This window comes from Gorilla gorilla, chromosome 16 (assembly GCF_029281585.2).
Source record: "Gorilla gorilla gorilla isolate KB3781 chromosome 16, NHGRI_mGorGor1-v2.1_pri, whole genome shotgun sequence".
In the NCBI taxonomy this organism is placed as follows: domain Eukaryota; kingdom Metazoa; phylum Chordata; class Mammalia; order Primates; family Hominidae; genus Gorilla; species Gorilla gorilla.
The window spans coordinates 68,322,793-68,337,489 of NC_073240.2; the positions used below are offsets into that span (position 1 = coordinate 68,322,793).

The following is a 14,697-nucleotide window of genomic DNA, read 5'->3' on the forward strand; positions in this document are numbered from 1 at the left end:
TAATTTTGTATCTTCTGTACAGACGGTTTCACCATGTTGGTCAGGCTGGTGTTGAACTCCTGATCTCAGGTGATCCGCCGGCCTCGGCCTCCCAAAGTGCTGGGATTACAGGCGTGAGCCACCAGGCCTAGCTGAAACATTTGTAATTATTAAAACCGTGTATCTTTTAAAGTACATTTTACTTCATGTCATTTATATTTATATTCGCCCAAAACTGTAAGCACAGAACATCTATAATATCTTTTAACTCTGTTAAAGAATGATGTTTGAATAAGTGGGATGACATAAAAGGCAAAGATCTTGGTTTCACTGCACTGAAAAGCTAATGCAGATAACAGAAACCTTATCCTAAAGCTAGTGGATTAAGTATCTACTGTTACTCAGACAATAATGAGATTTGGGGGCATCTTAACCTAAACAAGTACTTAGCATTACATCTCACCTGGGTCAACAGTCTAGCGTATCAGAGTTAAACTCTGTTACTGTAAATTAATGGAAAATGTAACTGCACTTTGCTGAAAGATCAATGTCCAATAAAGGCTGCACGATCAAATCTTGTTGCAATGATTGAGGTCTTTAATCGCCTTTCAAAGATAAGGTGGTAATCAACACAGCTTTAACTGATCTTTTTTACTAGTTCAATTACATGCTAATAACTAGTGCCAAGTCAGAATCTTTAACTACTTATTAAATCTTATGTTAGTAATGAAAAATTACTTAAGCTACACAATCAATAGAACACAAATCTTAATTACTATATTTCACTTTCATATCATTTTCTGTGCTTGACAAATGTTTCACCAGGGCTTTCCCAACAATAAGAAGTGTTATTAGTAGTGACCACAGTCCACACAGTTTTCTAATATAAATTGGAGATCAGATGTGGAATTTTTTTCTCTTTTAATGAAAATGTGGCTACAACAGTTTCCACAAACACAAGCTTGGCCATTAAAAAAAAAAAAGTGGCCGGTCGTGGTGGCTCATGCCTGTAATCCCAGCACTTTCGGAGGCCAAGGTGGGCGGATCATGAGGATAGGAGATTGAGAACATCCTGGCTAACACGGTGAAACCCCGTCTCTACTAAAAAATAAAAATAAAAAATTAGCCGGGCATGGTGGCAGACACCTATAGTCCCAGCTACTCAGGAGGCTGAGGCAGGAGAATGGCGTGAACTTGGAAGGCGGAGCTTGCAGTGAGCTGTGATCGCGCCACTGCACTCCAGCCTGGGCGACACAGCGAGACTCTGTCTCAAAAAAAAAAAAAAAAGGCAAAACCACAATTACTTTTGCACCAACCTACAATATTTCAGAAAAGGATAAAGGCAGATGACAAAAGAAAAAATAGACAAATACAACTTCATCAAAATGTAAAATGTTTGTTCTTCAAAGGTCTCTATTAAGAAAATGAAAGACAACCCACAGAATGGGAGAAAATATGTACAAATCATATATCTGATAAGGGACTTATATCCAGAATATATAAATAACTCTTAAAGCTCAACAACCCAATTGAAAATTTGATTTGAACACATATTTCTCCAAGAAGATATATAAATGGCTAACAAGCACATGAAAAGATGTTCAACTAATCATTAGGAAAATGCAAAGCAAACCCACAACGAGATACCACTTCATATCCACTAGGATGACTGTGATCAAAAAGACAATAATAAGTGTGGATGAGAATGTGGAGAAAGTGAAAAACTCCTGCATGGCTGGAGGAAATGTAAATTGGTGCAGCTGCTTTGGAAAAGTTTGGCAGCTGCTCAAAATGTTAAATACGGAATTACTATATGACCCAGCAATTCTGCTCCTAGGTATAGACCCTAGGGAACTGAAAACATATGTCCACACAAAAACTTGTACACGATTGTTCATATCAGCATTATTCTTACTAGCAAAAAGTGGAAACAAAAATATTCATCAGTTGATGAACAGATAACGTAGCACAGTGACACAATGAAATATTACTCATTCAAAAAAGGGATGAAATACTGATACAAGCTATAGCAATGATGAAGCTTAAAAATATTACACTAAGTGAAATAAGCCAGTCATAAAAGATCTCATAAAATTCCATTTATATGAAGTGTTCAGAATAGGCAAATCTACAGAGAAGAAAGTAGATTAGTGGTTGCCTAGGGCTGAAGAGGTTGGGGAGAAATGGGGAGTCACCACTAAGGGGCATGGAGTTTCTTTCGCTGCTGATGAAACTGTTCTAAAATTGATTGTGATATGGTTGCCCAATTCTGATTGTGATATGGTTGCCCTATTCTGATATCGTTGCCCAATTCTGATATCGTTGCCCAATTCTGACTATACGCAAACCACTGAATTGTACACTTTAAATGAAAGAAGTGTATGGCATGGGAATTATATCTTAATAAGGCTGTTAAGATTATTAAAGAGAAGAGGACAGGCTGGGCACAGTTGCTCACACCTGTAATCCCAACACTTTGGGAGGCCGAGGCGAGTGGATCGCCTGAGGTTAGGAGTTCGAGACCAGCCTGGCTAACATGGTGAAACCCTATTTCTACTAAAAATACAAAAAATTAGCCAGGCGTGGTGGCACATGCCTGTAATCCCAGCTACTCTGGAGGCTGAGGCAGAAGAATCACTTGAACCTGGGAGCCAGAGGTTTCAGTGAGCCGAGATCATGCCATTGCATTCCAGCTTGGGCAACAACAGTGAAACTCCATCTCAAAAAAAGAAAAAAAGAAAGAAAGAGGACAATGCACAATTAGTGTTTAATTGGTACAGAGTTTGGGTTCTGCAATATGCAAAACGTTCTGTAGATGGATGGTATTGATGGTTGTAGAATAACATCAATGTACGTACAACCATTGAATGGTACAGTTAATGGGAGGTTGAGGCAGGAGGATCACTTGTGCCCAAGAGTTCAAAGGCTGCAATGTGGCATGATTGTGCCTGTTAACAGCCACTGCACTCCAGCCTGGGCAACACAGCAAGACCTTGTCTCTAAAAAGAAGAAAAAAAAAAGGTTAAGATGGTAAATATTATGTATGTGTATTTTACCACAATTAAAAACAATTTTTAAAAATTAGTAAAGGATTCAACGTTGAGTATGATAAAATATGACTGCAGGAGGTTAAAAAATATTAGAGATTAAAATAGTTAAAGCATGTTGACATCATTTTGTATGTTGCAGTCTTAGAATTTAAAAAATTTTAATTATGAAACCTAGTTTTATGAAATTTCATTTGGGATCATTTTTAGTAGCATTATGAAAAGGATACATTTGGTTCAAGATTATTTAAGATAAGACCAATGTAAGGCACGTAAAGTGTTAGTAAATGAAAATATCCTTTCTTAGATCCTAGTTGCTGGATAAAGAATATCAGCTACTACTAGTAAGTGGTTTTATGTAGCATTGCTTATGGCTATTTTAGTTGCACTTATATCATTTTAAATACAGTTTATGAACATTGTACTACTCCATTATATTATTAATTTATCTTTGATGTTTATAGTATCAATTTAGAAGCTGTAAAACTTCATGAAAAGTAGCTTAAACAAGGATTTTGATAAACAAAATCTTTCAGTTTTAAAAGCAAATCATGGAAACAACTTCTTAAAGAAGATTTGAAGTTTTTGTTGTTGCTGTTGATAGAATTATGAACCTTATAAACTCAGTATTTTTTAGTTAACCTAAATACATAAATCTATTTGAATTCATCTTATGAAAAGAGATATGTCACTAGATATATGATCATTATATGCTTTAGTGATTCATGGACCTTGTTACATACATGCTTTGTAATGTATGAATTATTTAGGAAGAAAAATCACAATAATTTTGTTGTTACTCAAAAATTTATGGGTTAGCAGAAACAATTATGCAGCCCCTGAAGCTGGTATGTTAAGGTAACATCATTAACACTACGTAGTATAATTTTTTTAGTACTTATTTAACATAACCTTTACTGCTTCTGTGAGAATATATCAGTAATTTTATAACAATCTGTCTGTAAACAGAACATTGAATTTATTAACCACAAAGTGATTCATTTTACTCTATTTTCATATTAGTTCATAATTTAAAATCAGACTTAAAAAGTTGTCTACTCAAACCCTAAAGGAAGAATAAAAATATACAAAATAAAAAATACTCTAGCAAATAGATATAAATGTAAAACTCCACTTAAAGTGGATATTTTTATTTCAGAAGATACAGATGTGTAAGAACTAGATGAAAATAGATACCTTTGTTACCTTTTTACACATTGTATCAAGACCCTTTCTATGAGATGACCACCAAAATTTTAGTTTCTTATGTTTTCAAATCTCTAAATTTACAAAATGAAAGAAGCAAGAATTTGAAAGTTTGAATAAAAATCTAAATAGTGTCACTTAATTTTAGATCACATTTCAAAATCAACAGTCATTTATTCATCCAAGAAATACTTTTGCCTTGACGGTGTTGAAGGCACTTGTCAATGTTGCCTTGACAGTGTGGAAATCCTAGTAACTTTCCCTGCCAACAAAATCTAGCCGTTCTAAATCTATTTACAGAGTCCATTCAAGCCATACTGAAAAGACTGCTGTCCACAACTGGGTGAGAACCATGTGTTATGAAGTTTTCTTTCCAGCACTTGTCATATAATAAAGGCTCAATGTTTAATAAATATGTGATGATTCAAAATTAAAAGGAAAACTTGCCTTTGTTTTTAATAGCTTTTTAAAAAACAGGATACTTTAATTGGAGATCATATGGATTCTTTACAAGAACAGCAATAAGTTTTGAAATATTATCTCAGATGTAATGAATTAACTACGTACGCTGAAAGATAAGAGATTGTAATCTTGTTGAATTTCCTTTTGAGGTATTTCAAATGGTGCCACCTGTTTTCTCATACAATAATTTTGCTATTTTAAAATCAAATTTAGAGTGATGTGTAGAAGTAAATGAAGTGAAACATGAAACAGAAAGTCCTAGAATCAGTTAGACTTACTCTTTTAAAACAGAACTAGAAGTAATGTGTTAGTAACTAGAAGACAAAAAGAGTGTTTTAATCCTCAGAAAATGGAATGGGTTACCTCCTGAGACAGTGAGTCTTCTGTTGTTGGAGCTGTTCAGCGGCTACATGTCAATTCCTTGGTGAGATGGGTAGGGCGCGGGTAAAATTCTTGAATGGGAAGGGGATTAGATTGGTGATTTTTTAAGTCCCCTTTAACTCAGAAATTTTATAATCATTCCTGCATGTCTATGTCTGGTTCCCAACCATGCTATTTAGTTTGGTACTTACCGCTTTTCCAGTATATGTGGAATACAAAGAACCCTGCTTTGAAGAGAAAAGATATAATTTCAGTTCTTGCTCTACCACTGCTGGTAGAGTAACTTTGAGAAAAATTAGAGCTTTCTAAGTCTTAATGTCTTCATGTATACAATAAGAAATTTATCTAACACTTACACAGCATTTATTTGTGCCAGGTCCTCATCTAAGGACCTGGCACATATGAACTCACTTAATCCTCTCATAACGACCCCATGAATTAGGTACGGTTTTTATGTTTATTTTTCAGTTGTGGAAACCAAAGGGTCTTGCCCAAGGCCACACATGGTAAGTGTTCTTCCCATCTGTCTACAGAGTCCACATTCTCAGCCTCTACTCTACGCTTGTCGTAAGATGCACAAGATAATTTTGTCAGACAATGGATGCGGAAGTGCTTTGTTATTATGATTACGACTACATATAAAGAAAGTAATATAGATAAGTTTAAACAACAAGAAGAGAGAAAAAATAAAGTTTAAGTGATTTGTAGGAACACCAGTCTACTCTACTGAAAGAAAAACGTGCGGCCGGGCGCGGTGGCTCACGTCTGTAATCCCAACACTTTGGGAGGCCGAGGTGGGCGGATTACGAGGTTAGGAGATCGAGACCATCCTGGCTAACACGGTGAAACCCCGTCTCTACTAAAAAATACAAAAAAATTAGCTGGGCATGGTGGTGGCGGGTGCCTGTAGTCCCAGCTACTTGGGAGGCTGAGGCAGGAGAATGGCGTGAACCCGGGAGGCAGAGCTTGCAGTGAGCCGAGATCGCGCCACTGCACGCCAGCCTGGGCGACAGAGCAAGACTCCATCTCAAAAAAAAAAAAGAAGAAGAAGAAGAAGAAAGAAAAATGTGTTATGTAGAAATTATGTCTAATAAAATTTTAAATTAATAAATTCATTCATTTTAGAGTATTTAAAATCCACAGGCTTGGCATAAGTGGTGGTCCATGAATGACCTGTGGAACTGTAATTTCTGCCTCTGTGTGAGTGTACTTTCGTTTCCATTCCTGTTGAAACAGAACAGGGCAACTCTCCTGTTACACTTTTGGGAGTTTGTGTTCATTTTTTGTCTGTCTCTTCATAGCCTTTAAAAAAAATTAAAAGGGCTGGGGGCAGTGGCTGACCCCTGTAATCCCAGCACTTTGAGAGGCCAAGGCAGGCGGATCACTTGAAGTCAGGAGTTCCAGACCAGCCTGGCCACTATGGTAAAAACCCATCTCTACTAAAAATACAAAAATTAGCCAGACGTGATGGTGTATGCCTGTAATCCCAGCTACTCAGGAGGCTTGAGGCACGAGAATCACTTGAACCTGTGAGCCGGAGGTTGCAGTGAGCGGAGATTGTGCCACTGCATTCCAGCTTGGATGACAGAGTGAGACTCCGTCTCAAAATTAATAGATATCACGCAACATGAGAATAATTATGTTTATTGTTTTGTTATTGCTATTATACATTATTTTTTCAATCAAAATTTCAAAGACATTGCTGGTGTGTAGAAAGGCAACTTTTTTTTTTTTTTTTTTTTTTTGAGACAGGGTGTCACTCTGTCTCCCAGGCTGGAGTGCAGTAGTGCAATCATAGCTCACCGTAACCTTGACCTCCCAGGCTCAGGCAGTCCTCCCACCTCACCCTCCTGAGTAGCTGAGACTACAGGCATGTGCCACCATGCCTGGGTAATTTTTGTTTTTTTTGTAGAGACAGGGTTTCACCATGTTGCCCAGGCTGGTCTCGAACCTCTAGGCTTAAGCGATTGGTCTGCCTCGGCCTCCCAAAGTGCTGGGATTACAGGTGTGAGTCACTGCACCTGGCCTATATTCTTTTAAATCAGAATTAATTGACATATATTGGAGTGTTATCTGCAAGGGCCCATACTGGGTGCTGAAGGAGACAGGTGAATTTCCTCTTTTTTTTTTTTTTTTTTTTTGAGTTGGAGTCTCGCTCTGTTGCCCAGGCTGGAGTGCAGTGGCACGATTTTGGCTTACTGCAATGTCCGCCTCCCGGGTTCAAGTGATTCTCATGCCTCAGCCTCCTGAGTAGCTGGGACTACAGTCGCATGCCACCAACGCCTGGCAAATTTTTTGTATTTTTAGTAGAGACGGGGTTTTACCATGTTAGCCAGGATGGTTTCGATCTCCTGACCTTGTGATCCACCTGCCTCGCCCTCCCAAAGTGCTGGGATTACAGGCGTGAGCCACCATGACCGGCCAGGTGAATTTCTTAAACATAGGAGGCAATCAATATTTTAAATAAAATGTACTGTTTAATGGGAGTCTATAATTGTTACTGTGGCAGTCTTGGTAGTGGTGGTGGTGGAAAGGCAAGGGGGCAAGTGATTGATGTTCAAGGCAGGCAGGGGATTCAACATGCAATGGAAGTTGCATTCTTATTACTCAACCTACTCTGCGTTCAAAACTCCCTGTTCAGTCAGCAAATATTATTAAAGTGCCCACTACGTTCCAGATACTCTCTTAGGTACTAGGGATATGGAAGTGAATAAAACACATAATTTCATCCCTTCATGAGTAAAACATGTGGTATGTTAAATAGTGATAAATGGGCAGGGTGTAGTGGTTCACGCCTGTAATCCCAGCACTTTGAGAGACATGCAGATCACTTGAACCCAGGAATTCAAGACCAACTTGGCCAACATGGTGAAACCCCATCTCTACTAAAAATACAAAAAAAAAAAATAGCTGGGCGTGGTGGTACACGCCTGTGGTCCTAGCTACTCAGGGAGTTGAGGTGGGAGGATCGCTTGAGCCCAGGTGGTGGAGGTTGCATTGAGCTGAGATCACACCACTGCACTCCAGCCTGGGTGACAGAGCCAGACCCTGTCTCAAAAACAGAAAGAAAAAAAAAATAGCAATAAGTGTCAGGAGAAAAACACTAGGGAAGAGGACTAGGAATTGTGCATGCCTTCATGCTTGTATCTATGGGTTTGAGGACGGCCTGCAATCTCGATAATGTGCCAAGGGAGAGCCTCAGCAAGAAGGTGACCTTTGAGTCAAGACCTACAGAATGTGAGGTAATGAGCCATGCAGATATCTAGGTTAAGAGCAATCCAAGCAGAGGAAATGGCAAATGCAAAGGCCCTGAGGTGGGATGCGGGACATGTTCAAGGCACAGCGAGGAGGAGGCTGGTAGGAGTGAGGGAGATTAGTAGGAAATGAAGTTTGAGAGTTTAGATGGGATGAGGGGCAGAATGTGTAGAGTTTTGTAGGCCAAGAAAAGGATTTTGGCCTTTTTCCTGCATAAGATAAGAAGCTGTCTGGAGAGTTTTAGTCAAACAAGTGACTTGATCTAACTGTGGCAACTGGGTAGATAATACTGTTGGTAGTAGGGGCAAGGGCGAAAACAGAAGATGAAAGAATAGTTTGGACTGGGGTAGTAGCAGTGAAGGTGGTGAGAAAGGCTCAGATTCTGGATTAAGGATTTGATACTGGGATCAGGGTAATAAGAGATGAAAGAAAACCTCTCTGAATTTATAACAGCAAAATGTAATTTTCCTCCTTAAAAAAATAAATCACAACAACAAAATAACCCTATTAAAATGGGCAAAAAAAAAAAAAAAAAAAAAGCCAGGTGCGGTGGCTTATGCCTGTAATCCCAGCACTTTGGGAGGCCGAGGTGGGCAGATCGCCTGAGGTCAGGAGTTCGAGACCAGCTTGGCCAACATGGTGAAACCCCATCTTTACTAAAAATACAAAAATGAGCTGGGTGTGGTAGTGCACGCCTGTAGTCCCAGCTACTCGAGAGGCTGAGGGAGGAGAATCCCTTGAACCTGGGAGGCGGACGTTGCAGTGAGCTGAGATCGTGCCTCTGTACTCCAGTTTGGGAGACAGAGCAAGACTCTGTCTCAAAAATAAATAAATAAATACATAAAATGGGCAAAAAACTTCAATAGGTATTTCTCCAAAGAAGATATACAAATGAGCAACAAGAATAGGTAAAGATGTTCAACATCACTAATCATTAGAGAATACAAATTAAAACCACAGTAAGATACCACATTATACCCAACAGGATAGCTACTATAAACAAATATAGAAAATAACCAGTGGTGGTGAAAACATGGAGAAATTGGAACTTTTATGCACTTTTGGTGAGAATGTAAAATGGTACAGCCACTATGGAAAACAGTATGGTGATTCCTCAAAAAATTAAACATAGAAAATATGATCCAGCAATTCCACTTTTGAGTATACATCCCAAAAAGTCAAAAGGAGAGACAGGAACAGATATTTGTACCCCCATGTTCATATCAGCATTATTCACAATAGCCAAAAGGTGGAAACAACTTAAATGTTCATTGATAGATGAATGGATACACACAATGTATTATATACACACAACAGAATTTTGTTCAGCTTTGAAAAGGAAGGAAATGGCCAGGGGTGGTGGCTCATGCCTGTAACCCCAGCACTTTGGGAGGCCAAGGTGGGTGGATCACCTGAGGTCAGGAGTTCGAGACCAATCTGGCCAACATGGTGAAACCCTGTCTCTACTAAAAATACAAAAATTAGCCTTGTGTGGTGGTGGGCACCTGTAATCCCAGCTACTCGGGAGGCTGAAGTGGGAGAATTGCTTGAACCCAGGAGGTGGAGCCTAGATCATGCCACTGCACTCCAGTGTCGATGACACAGCAAGAGTACATCTTAAAAAAAAAAAAAAAAAGTAAGGAAATGCTGACACATGTTACAACATGATGGACCCTGAAGGCATTATACCAAGTGAAATAAGCCAGTCACAAAAAGGCAGATACTGGATGATTCTATTTATATGAGGTATCTAGAGTAGTCAAATTCATAGAAATAGAAAGTTGATTGGTGGTTGCCAGGGGCTGGAGGGAAGGGGAAGTGGGCAGTTGTTTAATGAATATAGAGTTTCAGTTTTGCAAGATGAAAATCTGGAGGTTGGCTGTACAACAGGATGAATGTATGTAACACTACTGATCTGCACACTTCAAAATGAGTACAATGGTAAATTTTATGTGTATTTTATCACAATGAAAAAAATCACTAGACATCTAACTTTTCAGTAATGTGTCTATTTTCAGTTAAATTTGCCAGTTAACAGAAGCCAATATAGGCCAGTTTTCATATTCCTTAGTGTTATCACACTGGTGCACTCACTGTTTTACCATTTTCCCTTCTGATTTCATTTTTCTCTTAGCATTTACTACTATCTAACATATATTTTACTCATTTGTCTGTGTTCCCCATCAGAATATAACTTCATGAGGGGAGGGATTTTCTATTATACTTAGTGAAAAGTAAATCCCTCAAGTAGGAACACTACAAGTAAGCACAGTTTTTTTTTTACAGTAAGTTTGCTTAATGGCTAGTAAACTATCTCAGCCAGTACCTGAGTGACTATTCTGACTTGTATCATTTAAAAAGAAAAAAGGCCTGGCGCGCTGTCTCACGCCTGTATTCCTAGCACTTTGGGAGGCCGAGACGGGTGGATCACTTGAGGTCAGGAGTTCCAGACCAGCCTGGCCAACATGGTGAAACCTCGCCTCTACTAAAAGTACAACAATTAGCTGGGCGTGGTGGCACATACCTATAGTCCTAGTTACTTGGGAGGCTGAGGCAGGAGAATCGCTTGAACCTGGGAGGTGGAGGTTGCAGTGAGCCGAGACTGCGCCAGTGCACTCCAGTCTGGGTGACAGAGTGAGACTCCGTCTCAAAATAAATAAATAAAATAAAATGAAAAAAAGTACTAAATGCAAACTTCTTAAGATCACATGCAACTTCGATGTTAAATACTAAATATTCCTTAAATTTAGACAGTAGTTTATTCAATTTGGTAAAGATCAAAAAGTTATATTTTGTCATTTATGATATCAAGTGGAATGTATTATCAGTGATTATGATGCTTCTCGCAATGAGAGTTATAACTTTCTGGAAAAATCCTTGCTCAAATCATCAAAGTTAAGATTTCTTACTACATAAAGGCTATGAAGAGCTGACGTGTAATTATATTGGCTCTGCAAATATTGGAACAGAAATACGAGTTTGCCATTAGTGTAAGAAAAGCTTCAGAATATGTATGCAAATTTGGCAAATTGAGTTGGTTTTCCCCACGGTACTTCGAATAAAAGAGACATTTTAACAAATCACAGGTTCATAGAAAATCTCTAGTTTCGTGGTCTATTTTCTAAAATAATAGGAAATGAACTTTTAATAAAAGTACATGAGGACTTTTGATGAACGGTTTATTTTTCACAGAAGTGAAGTGCAGGTGAAAAGGGGAAATTCCTAGAATATCTGAAGGATCTGACTAAATGAATTTCTACCTAAGCTATTGATTTACAGTAACTTAAAAGGTGATAATTTATCTCCTACAATGGCCTTTCAAATTAAATATAAAAGTAACTCAGAGTAAAGTATGCAGAAAAAATTTTGGTATTGTAACTGAAAATGACCAACATTAATTTTTTTATCTCACATTAATCAAGCACCTTACTGTTAGAAGGGAAACTGACACGCCTCCTCAACCGAATTTATACAAAATTCAACCCCAAAAAGTAAAGCCAATTCGTGCACCTTCATAAGAAAGAGATAAAGGACGAACCTACACGTTACAATTTGTAAAGAAACTTCTGTAGAGGCACCATCGTTCTACAACCTTATGCGCTTTAAAATCTGAGGTAACAAGGCATTTGAAGATAACCAAGGTTGGCCGGGCGCGGTGGCTCACACCTGTAATCCCCCCAGCACTTTGGGAGGCTGAGGTGGACGGATCACGAGGTCAGGAGTTTGAGACCAGCCTGGCCAACATAGTGAAACCCAGTCTCTACTGAAAATACAAAAATGAGCGGGCACGGATGGCGCGCGCCTGTAGTCCCAGTTACTCGGCCGGGGTTGGGGGCTGGTGGGGGTGGTAGTGCTGAGGCAGGAGAATCGCTTGAATCCGGGAGGCTGAGGTTGTGGTGAGTAGAGGTCGCGCCGTTGCACTCCAGTCTGGGCGACGGAGCGAGACTCCGTCTCAAAAAAAAAAAAAAAAAAAAAGATAACCAAGGTTTATTGCTACTTCCGTGATATCACCAACTGCGTAAGCAGTGCTATTTAGTTGAAAATACATGGACTAGACCGAATATTTCTGCAACAGTTTAATAAGAGACGATGATGCGACTACTGCAGCTGTCCCCAGGCAATTAAACTCTTCGGCGAATTTCTTTACTATTGCTTTTGAACAGGGAACTGTTTGCTATTTTAGGGCACTCGTGCGGTAAAGAACTTTACTGAAAAATGCAAATATGTTTTGCTAATGTGGGAGAAAGATGATGATCCTCTGAACCTGTGACTTGGAAGGGGGAATAAAAAAGAACTATTTCTTGAGTTCTTGCCTTGCTCTTGCTGATTCGATGCACACAACCCCACGAACATTCAGATTCATGGCTTGACAAAGTGGGGATAACCGGGAGCTGCAGCCCCGTCTTTGAAGCTTTTGGAAAGACAAACGGTCTGCAATGTTAAGCCTTAAATTGGCTTTTGGCGGACTCTATAGCCTTTTACCCTTCGTTTGGTAGATGTTTTCACCTCGCTGTCATTAAGCAGGGTCAGGAAATGGAAGGGCCGTGACCGGGTCGCCGCGGGCGCTCTGTGGGCGATGAGGGTCTCCTGAGAGAGCAAGACCAGTCTCTCCCCGACTCGCCACGCGCCACGCGCCGCGCGCCGGTTCCTCGGCTTCCCACGCCGGGGGCGCATCCTCTCGGGAGCTGCTGCCCTTTTCCAACATGGCGCCGCGGGAGGCGGGTCCCGCTCGTCGGCTCCCGGGGTTCCGGCGCCGCGCGTTTTGGTTCCGGAGTAACAGTGTCGCCGTCGCCTTCCTCCTCCTCCTCTCGCCGCCGCCGCAGCTGCCGCCGGTCCGCGCGGCCTCGGGTGGCCAGAGCTCAGCCTGCGCGCGCCGCGCCCTGTGTCTCCGGGTGGGGCAGAAGACTCGCCCCTTGACCCTCCCGCGGGGACTCTCCGTGGTGTGGCGGCCCTGGGGCTCTTTCTTAATAGCCCCGGACTGAGTCCCCTCCAGTCGAGGACCCTCTCCTAGTCCACTGACGAGCGGTGGACACCTGCCGCTGTATCTCCCCCAAACCGAGTCCTTGCCTTGCTGCCTCCTCATACCCACACGGCGGCAGAGACCTTCACCATAGCGTTCGCTCAACTCCAGAACCTTCCGACCTCCGCTAGTTCCTGCGGGCCTCTGCCCGCTTCCCGGTGCACCCTCCCCGGGAGACACCTCAGACCCCCGACAGCCTGGGCAGGCTCGGTGCCTGCGGGTGCGTTCCTGATCACCCCTCCCCTCTTCCCTCCCCCTCATCCTCCATTCCCTTGTTTTCACCCTCTGTCCTCTGCCCCTCACTCCCCTTGTCACCTCTTGGAGCCCCCTCCTAACCAGCGACCAGTGGGTTTCCCCTACCCCAGGATGTGAGCCTCTTTAACCTGTAATGCTGTGGCTAGCCCTTGGCCCCTTTCCTGCCATGGAGAACCAGGTGCTGGTAATTCGCATCAAGATCCCAAATAGTGGCGCGGTGGACTGGACAGTGCACTCCGGGCCGCAGTTACTCTTCAGGGATGTGCTGGTGAGTGGTAATCTCAGTGTCCGGATGCCAGCAAGGGGGACTCAGGGACTTGAGTAGTCAGCACCTTGACCACTGGTGACCTGAGCTAGTGGCAATGGCTACTGCTGGCTTCCTGTGGAGGCAGTTTTATTGCTTCAGGCACAGCATTGATAAATTGCAACCACTAAAATCTGGCAAATGTCTAGGACCCTGGGGAGATAGATCAATCTGACTGAACCCCTGCCCTCAGAGAGCTCATGGCCCGGGCTGGGACACACATAGACACAACCACGCAAATGCAAACTGCTGAATCTAGAAGAGAGGTTTTTTCCCGCCAAGTGTTTCGGGGAATGTCCCTGGACAGATTCCAGCCCTGTTTTTCTACTGAGTTCTCTGAACTTGGTGACCAGCTGAGAAAGGGAAAAAGGACAACTTTAACTTACCATGTTTGAGCACACTTTAATTAATTTATTTTGAGACAGGGCCTCACTCTGTCGCTCAGGCTGCAGTGCTGTGGCACGATCTCGGCTCGCTGCAGCCTCTGCCTCCTGGGCTCAAGCGATTCTCCTACCTCAGCCTCCCAAGTAGCTGGCACATGCCATCACACCTGGATAATTTTTGTATCTTGTAGAGACGAGGTATTGCCATGTTGCCCAGGCTGGTCTTGAACTCCTGCGATTTGCTTGCCTCGGACTTCCCAAAGTGCTGAGATTACAGGTGTGAATTACTGTGCCCAGCCTGAGCAAACTTAAAGCATCATTGAATGTAAGACATTTTACTTAGAAAAAAATGCTAACCATGACAGTATGACACATCATCCGTTATTAAAATGAGTCCAGTTTCAG

General features: G+C 41.4%; 2 protein-coding genes across 5 annotated transcripts in view; one reads left to right on the top strand and one right to left on the bottom strand.

Annotated features, from left to right (window-relative positions):
* Nucleotides 1-11,492: 11,492 nt before the first annotated feature.
* LOC134757256 (uncharacterized) lies at nt 11,493-13,611 on the bottom strand. Its single transcript, XM_063698647.1, has one exon. It carries the CDS (start codon nt 13,609-13,611, stop codon nt 12,847-12,849), a length of 765 nt encoding a protein of 254 aa, XP_063554717.1. The 3' UTR covers nt 11,493-12,846.
* Nucleotides 12,206-14,697, top strand: part of MAP2K5 (mitogen-activated protein kinase kinase 5) — a 264,622-nt gene continuing 262,130 nt past the window's right edge. The window contains exon 1 of one of the 4 annotated variants that reach the window (XM_055362709.2): nt 12,206-12,226. Coding sequence is in view for 3 of the 4 variants with exons in the window: in XM_004056378.5 (XP_004056426.1) it covers nt 13,739-13,873 (135 nt within the window). In the remaining variant the exon portion in view is untranslated. Of the gene's footprint in view, nt 12,227-13,030; nt 13,874-14,697 lie in introns of those variants that run through there. The other 3 variants (XM_004056378.5, XM_004056379.5, XM_019011244.4) reach the window with 3 other exon arrangements.

Bases quoted from the DNA above. Each gene is read 5' to 3' on its own strand.
- LOC134757256 (XM_063698647.1), bottom strand. From the start codon at position 13,611: ATGAGGGGGAGGGAAGAGGGGAGGGGTGATCAGGAACGCACCCGCAGG.